Source organism: Protobothrops mucrosquamatus, unplaced genomic scaffold, assembly GCF_001527695.2.
Source record: "Protobothrops mucrosquamatus isolate PMUCROS unplaced genomic scaffold, P.Mucros_1.0 scaffold1339, whole genome shotgun sequence".
Classification (NCBI taxonomy): Eukaryota; Metazoa; Chordata; class Lepidosauria; order Squamata; family Viperidae; genus Protobothrops; species Protobothrops mucrosquamatus.
In genome coordinates this window covers 69,480-83,461 of record NW_015387536.1, presented here as the reverse complement: position 1 = coordinate 83,461, position 13,982 = coordinate 69,480, and the positions used below count along the sequence as shown (strand labels likewise).

General features: G+C 48.9%; 1 protein-coding gene across 1 annotated transcript in view; it reads left to right on the top strand.

Moving 5' to 3' along the window:
* The first annotated feature begins 141 nt into the window (after positions 1–141).
* NXF1 (nuclear RNA export factor 1) overlaps positions 142–13,982 on the top strand; it is an 18,480-nt gene continuing 4,639 nt past the window's right edge. The window contains exons 1-15 of the mRNA XM_015821517.1: positions 142–229; positions 2,030–2,234; positions 3,393–3,537; positions 4,671–4,754; positions 5,655–5,759; positions 5,873–5,953; positions 7,182–7,251; positions 7,503–7,591; positions 8,422–8,529; positions 8,662–8,771; positions 12,036–12,072; positions 12,175–12,243; positions 12,394–12,449; positions 12,952–13,059; positions 13,333–13,391. Of these exons, the coding sequence (XP_015677003.1) occupies positions 199–229; positions 2,030–2,234; positions 3,393–3,537; positions 4,671–4,754; positions 5,655–5,759; positions 5,873–5,953; positions 7,182–7,251; positions 7,503–7,591; positions 8,422–8,529; positions 8,662–8,771; positions 12,036–12,072; positions 12,175–12,243; positions 12,394–12,449; positions 12,952–13,059; positions 13,333–13,391 (1,357 nt within the window). The 5' untranslated portion in view covers positions 142–198. The remainder of the gene's footprint in view (positions 230–2,029; positions 2,235–3,392; positions 3,538–4,670; positions 4,755–5,654; positions 5,760–5,872; positions 5,954–7,181; positions 7,252–7,502; positions 7,592–8,421; positions 8,530–8,661; positions 8,772–12,035; positions 12,073–12,174; positions 12,244–12,393; positions 12,450–12,951; positions 13,060–13,332; positions 13,392–13,982) is intronic.

The following is a 13,982-nucleotide window of genomic DNA, read 5'->3' as shown; positions in this document are numbered from 1 at the left end:
CGCTACCTGCCGCACATGCGCATCGGGCGATTTGGAGCGACGCCGCCTTCGTGCGAGAAGGGGGGGAGAAGAAAGGCGGCGGCGGCGGCGGTTGCGGCGGCCAAAGACTCTCCTCCGAGGCGCCTCTCCGGCCTTCCGCTCGGGCGCTCGTGTGGCAGGCAGCCGTTCTCCGAGGTGCCCGCCAACGGGGCTCCCTTCATGGCCGACGGCGGGAAAGGCGGATACAGCGGTGAGTGGGGGGGGGGGCGGGAGGGGCTTCCCAGAGCGTCCCCGGCCAGCCAGGCCTACCTCGCAGGGTCGTTGTGCATGGGAAGGAAAGGCACCTCGGGGAAGCGGGAGGGGTCGTTGCCTGGGAAACCAAGGAGGGTTCTGATGGGGGAGGGGCTCGAGCCCTCCGTCCTCCCCCCCACCGAGAAGCGCCACGTGGATGGTTCTCTTTCTCTGCCCGGCCTACCTTGCGGGGTTGCTGTGATGGGGGAAGGAAAAAAGGGGAAACCCCCGAGTTTGGGGGCTTCCTAAGGAAAAACTGTGTGTAAATCTAATTCTTAAGAAGGGTCTCTCTTTGAATTACAACAATTGAAACATGGGGTTGGATGCAATAGATTTGTGTGTGTGTAAATCTAATCCTTAAGAAGGGTCTCCCTTTGAATTATTACAATTGAAACATGGGGTTGGATGCAATAGATTTGAGTTTGTGTGCGTGTGTGTGTGTAAATTCTTAAGGGTCTCCCTTTGAATTATTATAATTGAAACATGGGGTTGAATGCAATAGATTTGTGTATGCGTGTGTGTGTGTAAATCTAATCCTTAAGGGTCTCCCTTGGAATTATTACAATTGAAACATGGGGTTGGATGCAATAGATTTGTGGGCACTGACAGGGTGCTGTCTGCAGACAGTCATCGACTTACAACCGTTTGTTTAGTGACCGTTTGAAAGTTACAACGGCACTGGGGGGAAAAAAAGACTTCGTTGTTAAGTTAGCCACACCATTGTTAAGTGAATCTGGCTTCCCCCATTGACTTCCCCCATTGTCGGATGGTCACAGAAGGGGAATCACGTGATGCCTGCCCGGGACGCTGGGACCGTCATAAAGATGAGTCAATTGCCTGAGTGTCTGAATCTTCATCACGTGACCGTGGGGGGAACGCTGCAATAGCCGTAACTGTCAAAATCACTTTTGTCGGTGCTGTTGTAACTTTGAACAGCCACTAAGCAGACTGTTGTAAGTTGAGGATCAGCTGTATTTGTAATAGAGTGAACCCTAGTCTGTTTCGGAGCCTTAACACAGAGGTCCCCAACCTTTTGGGCACCAGGGACCATTTACATGAATAGAGGTTTTTCCACGGACTGGAGGGTGCGTGGTTTTGTGTGCTGCCTGCCTCCCACGAATGGGGCTTTGCTTGTTTGTGCGGACCGGTTGCTGACATGCCGCAGCTTGGTACCGGTCAATGGACCGGGGGTTGGGGACCCCTGATTTGGGTCACTGTTGGAAGGCATGAACCATTTTGAAGGGCATTCCCAATCCCCAAATGCAGACTGGCCTGTATTCCCAACCCTATGGGCTGGGAATAACAGAATAACAGAGTTGGAAGGGACCTTGGAGGTCATCTATCCAACCCTCTGCTCAAGGCAGGAGACCTTAAACCACAGGTCCCCAACCTTTTGGGCACCAGGGACCGGCTCCGCGGAGAGTGGTTTTTTCGCGGACCGGTGTGTGTCTGTGGTTTTGTGTGCTGCCTGCATCCCGCAGATGGGGCTTTGCTTGTTTGTGCGGACCGGTTGCTGACATGCCGCAGCCCGGACTGGGGGTTGGGGACCCCTGCCTTAACTGACCCAATCCTCGTTTCTCCAAACCAATGTTTCTCAACCTTAGCAAGAAGCCAGCTGGGGAATTCTGGGAGTCGAAGTCCACCTTGATTAAAGTTGAGGAGTACCTCGCTCTGAATATTTTGCCTGCGGCCTGTTCACACAACTGAACTGTTGTCAAGACGGCCCACCAAGGTTTGGATCTGGTCTCCTTTTTTCCAGAACATGACGACCGTGTGGGCGGCAGCAACAGGAGCTTTGGGCGGAGGAGAAAGGGCCGTGTCCCCTTCCGGGGGAAAATGTACAGCGAGATGGGCCACCACCAGCGCGGCTGGAACAGTTCTGGATCCGGCCCTCGTAGCTGGCTTGACGATGACGACGGGGACGTCCTCATGAGCGATGCCCACGAAGTGCTCCGGACACGCTAGTGAGAAACAGCTTCTCTTGGATAGTCACTAATAATAATGATGATGATGATGATGATAATGATAATAATAGGAATAGAGTCAGCCTGTTCTCCAAATCACCTGAAAGCAGGACAAGCAACGAATGGAAACTAATCAAGGAGAGAAGCAACTGAGAACTAAGGAGGAATTTCCTGACAGTGAGAACAATAATATAACAATAACAACAATAGAGTTGGAAGGGACCTTGGAGGTCATCTATTCCAACCCCCTGCTCAGGCAGGAAACCCTACCCCATTTCAGACAAATGGCTGTCCATTCTCTTCTTAAAAACTTCCAGTGTTGGAGCATTCCCCGCTTCTGCATGATTATCAAGGTTGGGTCAAAACAAAAAGATTCCTTTTTTTGGCCAGTTTTCATAAGACCCCCCCAATCTCTAGCTAAAAGGGACTTTCACAATTTTTTTTGGGGGGTGAGCTGTAGTTACCTGTTGTAAAGTAATAAATGCACAGTCAACAGATGTATGTGTGTTTTGGTTTAATGTCCTAGTCTACATGTAGAACCTTTTATACACAACATGAAAGGCAGGCGCTGGGAGAAAAGTCAGCCTTTCCTGCCTAACCAGATTCATTTCCTGGCTGAGAAATTCCAGGGTTTGCTTCTAGGAAGCTGGGGAATTAAGGTCATCTGATTCATTGGCTACCCTAGTAATTAGACTAAAAGAGCCGTGAAGTTAAAGCAGCTGAGAAACTAGTAACTGGAACATGTTCATGATTTAGAAATTACAGACTGCTAGTATTCTAGGTAGCCTCGTTTATTAAAGTAGAACTGTAACTTAAAAAAAAGAAAATTAAAAAAAATATATAAGTAATCTTCAACTTACAACAATTCATCTATCTATCATCTATCTATCTATATCTAGTTATCTATATCATCTATCTATCATCTATCTACCTATCTATCTACCTATCTATCTATCTATCTATCTATCTATCTATCTATCTATCTATCTATCTATCTATCTAATCTATCATCTATCTATCATCTATCTATCATCTATCTATCTAATCTAATCTATCATCGTCTGTGACATTACTACTGATCTGAATTTCACTCCGGGCAAACGAATTCAATTGGGTCTCTGTGGTCCATAGTAAAAAAAATGTTTCTTTACCTCTTAGTACTCCTTACGGGTCACGTCCGCACCGACCAGACCGAGGGACGCCGAGCCTTATGAACGCCATCGTGAGACGGAATCTGAATATTGGAGACCGTGCTCCTGCTCACAAGGGGCCAGTCAGCAAGAAGACTTGGTTCAAGATTACGGTGAGCCACGGAGCAGGAGCGCAGGCGTTTGGCCGTTCAGAAGGACCGTGGTACAATGGAGGAGAGCTGTTGTGCTCAAGATATTCCTCCAGTTTTGACTGAGCCATTTCGGGCTTTTTCAGGAACGGCTAGTGTCTTCCTTCCCTGGCCCTCTTCTTGTCTCCTTGAGTCTTAACTGTCCTCACAGGCTTGCACTTTTTCTTCTTATGAATTTGGTTGGGTCTGGCTAGCTAAGGCATAATGCTAGAAAACAGGAGATGGGGAGTTCTAGTCCCGCCTTAGGCGCAAAAGCCAGCTGGGTGACTTTGGGCCAGTTCCTCCCTCTCAGCCCAACTAACCTCATAGGCTTTATTGTTATGGGGAAAATAGAGGGGGGGGGGAGCGTTGGATATTAGGTGTGTTTTCAGTTCTGTTTATAAAAATAATAAAGATGTGATTAAAAAAATCCAATAAATACATTCTGAAAGAGTTGAGATTTAAAATGTGGCCAGGAAATCTTTCGAATAAAAAAATTGGAATGGAGGGGCCGCAAAAAGAAAATGCTGTGGTATTCTTTTAATATATGTAGGTAGGTAGGTAAGTAGGTCAATAGAGATAGAAAGGATGGATGGATAGATGGATGGATGATTGAAAGGATGGATGGATGATTGAAAGGATAGATTGAAAGAGATAGATAGATAGATAGATGGATGGATGGATGGATGGATGGATGGATGGATGGATGGATGGATGGATGGATGGATGGATGGATGGATGATTGAAAGGATGGATGATTGAAAGGATAGATCGATGGATGGATGGATGGATGATTGAAAGGATGGATAGATAGATACAGAGATATAGAGATAGATATATGTAGATATTTAGAGGAATCTGCCAGTCAGGATTCGAAAGGAAAGTCAAAAAGCTTTGAGGACAGCTGTAGGAAGACAGCTTTTTTTCCCCTCCACCTGCCAGGCTGCGGGGTGTTTACCCAGGGCCCTTTCGGTGTTAACAACTTGTACACCTGTTGCCTTAAAGGGATATTAGCAGCAGATGAGAGAGAGAGAGACAGAATATCTGCTGCTCAGTTGTGCCTTAGAAATCCTGATTATTATTTTTTTTTACCGGCTTCTTGTGTGCTTCCTCGTCAGATTCCTTACGGAAGGAAATACGAAAAGAGTTGGTTGATGAACGCAATACGAGAAATTTGCAGCGTTCCCTTCGACCCCGTTGAGGTAAGCGAGCTTTCCCGGTCCCTCGAAGCTCTACAGGTAGTCCTCAACTTAAAACGGTTCGTTTAGTGATGGTTCAAAGTTACCTAACAAAAGGGACTTAATGACGGTTTCACGCTTAGCGACCGTTGCACCATCCCCGGGGTCACGTGATCAAAATTCAGACGCTCAGCAACTGACTCGTGTTTATAACGGTTGCGGTGTCCCACAGGGTCACGTGATCCCCTTTGGCGACCTTTCAATCAGCAAAGTCCATGGGGGAAATCCAGACTCTCTTAACGACCGTGTTGCTAACACAACAGCTGCAGTGATTCACTTAAGAGCTTTTGCCAGAAAAAGCTGTTCGTAAAATGGGGCAAACCGGCCCCAAACTGTCTCAGCGACAATAAATTTTAGGCTTGATTGTGGTCGTAAGTCGAGGACTGCCTGCATAGTCTGTAGGATCTCTTGACTAGATACCGGAGGGTTTTAGAATGGGGAGTCCTTGTTTAGTGACCGTTCGCAGTGACGTCACTAATGACAAAGGAGCGGTAGAACCAGTCCTCGTATTTCCCACTGTAGCAGCTCAAGCGAAAAGCCGAACGAAGATTTTAAGCACACTCACGGTTTTGCTTAGTGACTGCCTCACTTAAAAAGTCCCAAGTGTGGTCCCTAAAACGGGGAATAGGTGTATCAGTTGAGTAGAAATCATGTTGGAGGGTGGATCGTTTCTGATCCGTCCGGAATCGGGAGGAATCTGATACGTCTGGCCTAACCTGGTTATTGTTACCTTCCCTGTCTGTACAGTAACCAAAGTTTTGGGTCCTTTTTCCCCGTTATCGTGAATATCAGCTTTATTTTAGCTGGTATTTTAAGTGGGAAAGAGCTGTTTGGTCCCAACGCGGTGCTTTCTTCGCCTTACAGTTCCACTGCGTGAACAATCGGGTGGTGTTTTACGTGGAGGAGACTTCTGTGGCCAACGCCCTTAAGCAGATTTCTCGGAAAATCTGTTCTCCAGATGGGTACAAGGTTTGTGCTCCCTGGCCTGGGAGGTGCTGGGTGGGAGAGCCTGGCTCCAGAGCAGCCCCTTTAAAACCGATGGGTTGTCGTTTTCCCCCTTCCACACAAGCCTTTTGTTTCAGGTGGCGATACTGATAAACGCGTGCAACCCACCCACAACTGTCCAGCAAGAGCTGAAACCAGAAGAAATTGAGCAGCTGAAGGTAAAACAATTTAAACGCAGGCCACATCCTCCTGCTGGCTTGCCATACAGGTGGTGCTCCGTTGGGCAAAGAAAGAGAGGGAAGGAAGGAAGGAAAAGGAAGAAAAGAGGACAGGAAGGGAGGAAGAAAAAGAAAGATCAAAGGGAGGGAGGAATGGGGATAAAGGAAGGACGGGAAGAAGAGGGAGAGAAAAAGAAAGAGGGAAGGAAAAGGGAGGAAAAGAGGAAAAGAATAGGAAGGAAGGGACAAAGAAAAAGATCAAAGGAAAGGAGGAATGGGAATAAAGAAGGACAGGAAGAAGGGCAAGAAAAAAGAGGGAAGGAAGGAAGGAAAAGGAAAGAATGAAGGAGGGAGGAAAGAAATTGAGAGAGCGTATAGGATAGAGAGGAAAGGAACGAAAGGGAAGGAAGGAAGGAAGGAAGGAAGGAAGGAAGGAAGGAAGGAAGGAAGGAAGGATAACAGACTTGGAAGGGACCTTGGAGGTCTTCTAGTCCAACCCCCTGCTCAAGCAGGAAATCCTATACAATTCCGGACAAAGGGCTGTCCAGTCTCTTCTTTAAAGCCTCCAGTGATGGAAAAGGAAGGAAGGAAGGAAGGAAGGAAGGAAGGAAGGAAGGAAGGAAGGAAGGAAGGAAAAATTGATAGATGGTGTAGGAGAGAGGGAGAGAAAGACAGGAAGGAAGGAAGGAAGGAAGGAAGGAAGGAAGGAAAAAAGAAAAAGGGAGGGAGGAAATTGAGAGATGGTATAGGGGAGAGAGAGGAAGGGAAGCAAGGAAGAAAAAGAAAGCAAGAATAATCTAAAGTCACATGCAGGTGACACGGGAGGCATATGCATTTCATAAATCAGAGGCCATGGCAGGGGTCTTCAAACGTGGCCCTTTGATGACTTGTGGACTTCAACTCCCAGAATCCCTCAGCCAGGCAGGCTGGCTGAGGGATTCTGGAAGTCCACAAGTCATCAAAGGGCCACATTTGAAGACCCCTGGCCTATGGAGTCACCATCTCAGCAATTGCTGGCAGAAGCACCTGGTTGCTGAAACAACAGGGCGGAGACGCACAACTCTAATTAGCAGCCTGCGGGCCGAGTAAGCTTCCTGTTGTTGTTTGGCTCTCCTCTGACCCATGTTGGCCCTCCAAGTTCAAATGAGATTTGCTCTCTGGCTTTGGTGGGGGGGGGATGCAAATCTCCACGGCCCCCTCTCAAATAATCCTCTCCTTCTGCTTTCAGCAATGTATGAGTAAAAGATACGACAGCTCCCATCAAGCTTTGGATCTGAAGAATATTCACGCAGATCCGGGTAAGTCGTCCTCCCCTGTCTTTTCTCCCACGGACAGGGCAGATTTGAAACCAGTCCTGATTGAAAACCAGTCCAGCCCTACACACACACACACACACAGACACAAACACACGAGCAAGTAAACTTAACTCTCTTTGTTTGTTTCACAAAGTCTGCACCACTCCAAGAGTCCATTCTCAAAGGCTGGGCACCGATTCCCTTCCGAAGTGAAAACTCAACTCCTCTTTTCTTTTCTTCTCTCCCCTTCCCAGATCTGATAGCCCAAAATATCGACATTGTGTTGAACCGCCGAAACTGTATGGTTGCTGTGCTGCAGATCATCAACGACAACATCCCCGAGGTCAGCCCTTTTTCCCATCATTGATTGGGCCCCGCAAAAAATAGTGGATTTGGCAAAGTTTCCACAAACAATCGTGGGCTGCTTTGATGAACATTCCCTCCATTGGGGGGAAATGGCTGCGGTGTGGGCCGATCACTGATCCTTAAAACTCAGCATTTCTAACTTTTTTTTCCGTTTCCAATGGAGTGGAGTGGAGTGGAATGGGATCGAATGGAATGGAAAGGAATGGAATAGAATAGAATAGAATAGAATAGAATAGAATAGAATAGAATAGAATAGAATAGAATAGAATAGAACAAGGGAATAGAATAGAATAAGGGAATAGAATAGAATAAGGGAATAGAATAGAATAGAATAAAACAAGGGAATAGAATAGAATAAGGGAATAGAATAGAATAAGGGAATAGAATAGAATAGAATAAGGGAATAGAATAGAATAGAATAGAATAGAATAGAAAACAGTTGGAAGGGACCTTGGAGGTCTTCTAGTCCAACCCTCTGCATCCGTGTTTTTTTCCGAATGCCGCAAAGGGGTATTTTTTGAGCCATACATCTTTATTTACTTTTGTACCACCCTACCTTTGTAAATAGTGTGTGCATAGTGCTCCTGCTGCTGTTTTCCCCATCACAAGAACAACAATCTTGTGAGGTGGGTTGGGCCATGAGAGCAGGCCTGGCCCAAAGTCACCTGGCCGGCTTTCATGCCTAAGGCGGGACTAGAACTCGCCGTCTCCTGGTGATGGGCCCAAAGTCACCCGGCCGGCTTTTCTGCATAAGGCTTCCAAATTGTCACAGCTTGTCTGACTCACAACCCTCTCTTCCCTTTGCAGCTCCTGTCCCTCAATCTGAGCGACAACAAGCTGTATCGTCTTGACGACATGTCGGAGCTGCATCAGAAAGCTCCCAATCTGAAGATACTCAATTTATCTTTTAACCAGGTAAGCCCGGGGGGGGCTCCTCCTCCTCAAAGCTGGATCTGGGCTTAGCAAACTCGCCCCTGTTTGACTCTTCCTCCTCCTCCTCCTCCCCCTCCCCCTCCTCCTCCCCCCTTCCCTCTTGACTCTCCCCAGCTAAAGACCGAACACGAGCTGGACAAGCTGAAAGGCTTAAAGCTGGACGAACTCTGGCTGGACAACAACATCCTGTGCGACAACTTTCGGGACCGCTCCGTTTATATCAGGTGAGCCGCGGGGTCTCGGGCCTGCCTCGCCTACCCGGAGGAGAGCCGCCCTGCCCGTGGCCCGGACCGTGACGGGGATGCCAGTCCGTCCCAGAGGCCTTCTCCCCCCGCCTGGTTGAGGGCTGCCTTCCCAGGAGGCTGCCTTCCCGGCTGAAGTCCTTCTACCTTCTCCCAACTTGCTTTGCGATGTGTTCTGACCATGGTTTTATTGCAGCTAGATTGGAGCACTGCCTGAACGGGGTTCCTTCTCACCCTACAAAGCAATTAAAGTTTGCTTTTTTTTTTTAAAGCAAGTGCCTGTATATCGTTCCCTCCCCTTCCTCCTCCTCCTCCTCCTCCACCACCACCTCCTCCTCCTCCTCCTCCTCCTCCTCCACTTTCTCCCCTTGTTAATACATCCCTGTCCTCACACACAGACACACACACCAGTCTTTTCTCCTTGGGGGTTCCCAAGACCTCCGGGCGCACGGCCTTCGCCATCCTCTCCCGCTTCCCTCTGTGGCTGGCCCACCTCCCTTAGCCCAAGCCTGCCATTCTGGGCCTCCTTCCTCTGTTTGAAGGGCCAGGAGTTTGCACCTCCTCCTGGGCTTGTAACATCAGCGGCACGAAGGCCACCGCCCGATGGCGAGGATGCCCCGGCGGCCCCGGCGAGACGGCTGGTTAGCCAATGACGGGTAAGATTCCTCCGTGGGAGGAACAACCTAAGACAGGCACAGTCAAGACGGCGGCCCGGAACGAGCCCTCCCAGTGGTGGAAGGTGGCGGACCAAAGCCCGGGGGGGGCTCCTCCTCCACTTTCCAGGCTTTTCCTCCCGGCACGGCGGCTCCCGAAACAGCTCGAGAAAAAGGGAGATGGTCTCAAGTTAAATCAGCCCGAGCGCGTGCGTGCTGCGACGTTTCTCCCGAGCTGAAATCCTCACGGAGCCCGCGGCGAGCGAACCGGCAAATCCTTCTTTCCTCGCCGGAGGAGGCTTCAAGCCAAATGGCAGGCAGGCAGGCATCCCACCGGGACCTTGGCGGTGGGAGGGCAATGCCCATAGGGCTTTGAGGATGGAGGAGGCCGTGCACAACGGAGTCTGGGGGCTTCTCAATCACACACACACACACACACACATACACACACCCCTTTTTTATTATTACTTCTGGGGTTCCCTTCTTGACTGCCCGGCCGTCCACAGCCATTAATTAAGTTTAGACCTTGATACAGGAACGTTTTTTTTTTTAAAAAAGCGTTTTAAAACTGGACGTTTTTAAGAAGAGACTGGACTGGAAATGCTGTAGGGTTTCCTGCCTGAGCAGGGGGTTGGACTGGATGACCTCCAAGGTCCCTTCCAACTTTATTGTTATTACTATTATTATTATCATCATCATTATCGTTTCCAACACTGGACGTTTTTAAAGAAGAGACTGGACAGCCATTTGTACAAAATGGTATAGGGTTTCCTGCCTGAGCAGGGGGTTGGACTAGATGACCTCCAAGGTCCCTTCCAACTTTATTGTTGTTACTATTATTATCATTATTGTTTCCAACACTGGAAGTTTTTAAAGAAGAGACTGGACAGCCCTTTGTCTGAAATGGCATAGGGCTCCCTGCCTGAGCAGGGGGTTGGACTGGATGACCTCCAAGGTCCCTTCCAACTTTATTATTATTATTATTAAAAGTCGGAGGCCAGGAAGTGGCTTCTGGCATCTCCAGGACCGGTGGGACACCTCGGCTACTGCCCTCCCTCCCCTTGTCCTCCCCCCCCCACTCCGCAGGAGCGTTTCTCCTATAAATGGGGCGAGCAGGTGAGTACTCCTTCAGGTAAGTGCAGAGACTCTGCCAGCCACGCAGCCTTTTTAAAATAAAATTTAAAAAATAGAACACCTCTGTCTCTCCCGCCTGTTTGCAGGTGTAAAACTAGCACAGGGGAGAAATGGGCCCCTTTTACAGAGTGTTCTACTGAGGCTTGCGTTTTGGGGCCCCCAGAGCCGTGGCGTGCTGTCTCCCAGCATCCAGCCAACGGTCACCCCTGTTCCATGCAGGGGTAATGACAAGCTGGGCCTTCTTCTCTTAAAAGACAGAAGCTTCCGGCGATTCAAAACTGAGGCCCTGAGTTTGGAAAAAAAAATCAGAGAAGAGCAACTCCAGATGATCCAAGGCCTGGAGGCTAAAATACACGAAGAACGGCTGCAGAACTTGGGTCTGGCTAGTCTAAAGAAAAGAAGAAATAGGGCAGGGGGGGGCATGATGGCAGTGTTCCAGTATTTGAGGGGCTGCCACAAGGAAGGCGGGGTATCAAATTATTCTCCAAAGCCCCTGAAGGCAGGAGAAGAAACAATGGTTGGAAACTGATCAAAGAGAGAAGCGAACCTGGAATTAAGGAGACATTTCCTGACAGTGAAGACAATTAACCAGTGGAACGGCTTGCCTCCAGAAACCGTGGGCGCTCCATCACTGGAGATTTTTAAGAAGAGGCTAGACAGTCACCTGTCTGAGATGGTGTAGGTTCTCCTGCTTGAGCGGGGGGCTGGACTAGAAGACCTCCAAGGTCCCTTCCAGCTCTGTTCTATTCTAATGTGATGTTTTCTCCTTAAGAGGGGTTGAGCATCCGATTCCTGGCCAGTGATGGAGCTTTTTAACAATTGTAGAAGGGACAGCTTCGTTGAAGAGGTGCTGTTCTTTTCAGGGCCTTGAACGTGCTCCGTTTAGCCCCTGGCCTAAGAGACCGGGCCTGGGTGCAAGCCTTAGGCACACCCAGTCATCTGATGGCTCTTGTTTTAAAGCCCTTGTGGGTGCGTAAACTCCTTCAGCTTCCCAAAAAATCTAGAAGGTAGCAATCTGCCCATTTCAGAGCTTGCCGTTTAAAGATGCTGGCAAGTCAAGTTACCCATTTCTCAGCTCTTGAGAGCCCTTTCTTCCAAGGCTCAAACCAGTCCAACGAATACATTTCCCCCTTCTTTTGCAAAAGACTGAACAGTGCAAGGCCCCCTGCTTGAAGAGGGCTAGCTGCTTCGTAATTTAAACACCCCGATTAGCAGCTGGAGACGTTGTGAACTTCCACTGACTGGCGCAGTTTGGAAGTCCTCCTTTCTCGACCGCAGGGCCCATCCCCGCCACGCTGGGGGAATGCAAACCCCGCTAAAGCCATGATTTCGAAGATGGGCGAAACTGGGCTGGCTAGGGTGGGCGATAGGGCCCACTGAGGCAGGCAGGCAGGCGGAGGGAGGGGACGGGCTGGGCCACCTGGACATTGCTGCGTGCTCACTCTTCTCTTTCCAACAGCACCATCCGAGAACGGTTCCCCAAGCTGCTACGGCTGGTGAGTTATCCAAAGCTGACCGGTTTTGGGGAACGTGTCCTTGGTGTGTGGGGGGGGTGCCAGGCATGTTTGACAAGGCTCCCCTCTTTTCCCGCCCTGCAGGACGGTCACGAGCTGCCCCCGCCAATCTCCTTCGATGTCGAAACGCCGACCACTTTGCCTCCCTCCAAGGTAGGCCGAGGCTTGGGGGAAGGGGTAGGTGGGAGAGGGTGGAGTGAGGGGGCTAATAACGGATAACCCAAGGGTCTGCTGAGTACGGCCGTCCCTCTTGTACCGCTCTCCTTCAAATCGGCCTCTTTTTGTCTCCCGTTCTTTCCGCAGGGCAGTTATTTTGCCTCGGAAGGCTTGAAAATGCTGATCGTCCGTTTTTTGCAACAGTGAGTATCACTCTGATTAATAACGAAAGGGCGGTGAGCCACCCAAAGACTTACTCCACGCAAGGAGAGGAGCTCAGTGTAGTGAGTGCACAGGCATTTTTGGAAGGCCAGGCCAGTTAATCCCGGTCTTTGGGTAGTCTTTTATTTTTAAGAGTAATTTTAAGTCAGTTGATGCTTTTCAGAGAGACGATGCCTTGAGCAGGGGGTTGGACTAGATGACCTCCAAGGTCCCTTCCAACTCTGTTTTCCTTCCTTCCTTCCTTCCTTCCTTCCTTCCTTCCTTCCTTCCTTCCTTCCTTCCTTCCTTCCTTCTCCATCACTGGAGGCTTTTAAGAAGAGACTGGACAGCCCTTTGTCCGAAATGGTATAGGATCTCCTCCCTGAGTAGGGGGTTGGACTAGAAGACCTCCAAGGTCCCTTCCCACTCGGTTATGCCACGTTCTACGAAAGCACAGTGTTTCACGCGCTTTGCGCTGACGCACAATCGTCCCTTCCTTTCCAGATATTATGCCATCTACGATTCCGGAGACCGTCAAGGCCTGCTGGATGCCTATCACGAAGGGGCCTGCTGTTCGCTGAGCATCCCCTTCTCCGTGAATCACCCTTACAGGTCTGTCTCTGGGGTGCTTTGCTATTTTTGCTTTCTTTGGGAATTCAGCATTATTCCATTTTTAACACCGGACACAGGGTGTAAGGACAAGACGATTTAAAACTCAGCGGCTGCCTTCACCCTTGTTGGACCAAGCCATCTAGTTAAGCTGGATTCGTTTGCATCCACTTCCTTTTCGCTCCGCGATCTGGCCCCGGTTTCATGATTTAAAAACATGCGCTGAAGTCTTCTATTTTAAAAAAAAAAAAATTTTTATTTTTTTTTTGCCTGCAGGGGCTCTTTGGCTGAATATTTCAAAAACAGCCGGAACGTGAAGCGACTGAAGGATCCTTGTAAGCAAATTAAGATAAGATAACCTTTATTGTCATTTTAGACACCACTCCCATAAAAGCAGCCACCCACTGATGGTTAGCCACCCTGATGAAGCCGGCAGGAGGCCGGCGAAAGCTAGGTGTTTTAATTGTAAATAAACTTGTTATAGTTTTTATCTCCTGGTGGTCTCACAGTTTGTGATTCTCCAGATATGAATTCACCCAGGAGTCAACCCCCAGTTTTTAAAATTTTTAGAATTTTAAATGACATATAGATATAGATATAGATATAGATATATATTTGTTTTCTGAGGTTTTCGCGGGTGTTTGTATGTAGGTCTTTGGTCATTTGGGTTCTCTCCCGCATAAAATTGGAGAGAACCCGAATGACCAAAGACCTACATATATATATGTATATATATATGTAGGTCTTTGGTCATTCGGGTTCTCTCCCGCGTAAAATTGGAAGTGTCCTGGCGACGTTTCGACGAAGTCACATTCGTCATCTTCAGGCTGGTGTCTTCAGCTTCCTGCTTCTGGGAGTAGTGTGTGTGATCGCAGCTGTTTCTTCCTTTTAACTGCCAGTGGGGTTTGAGCTGATTGGGTGGGAGC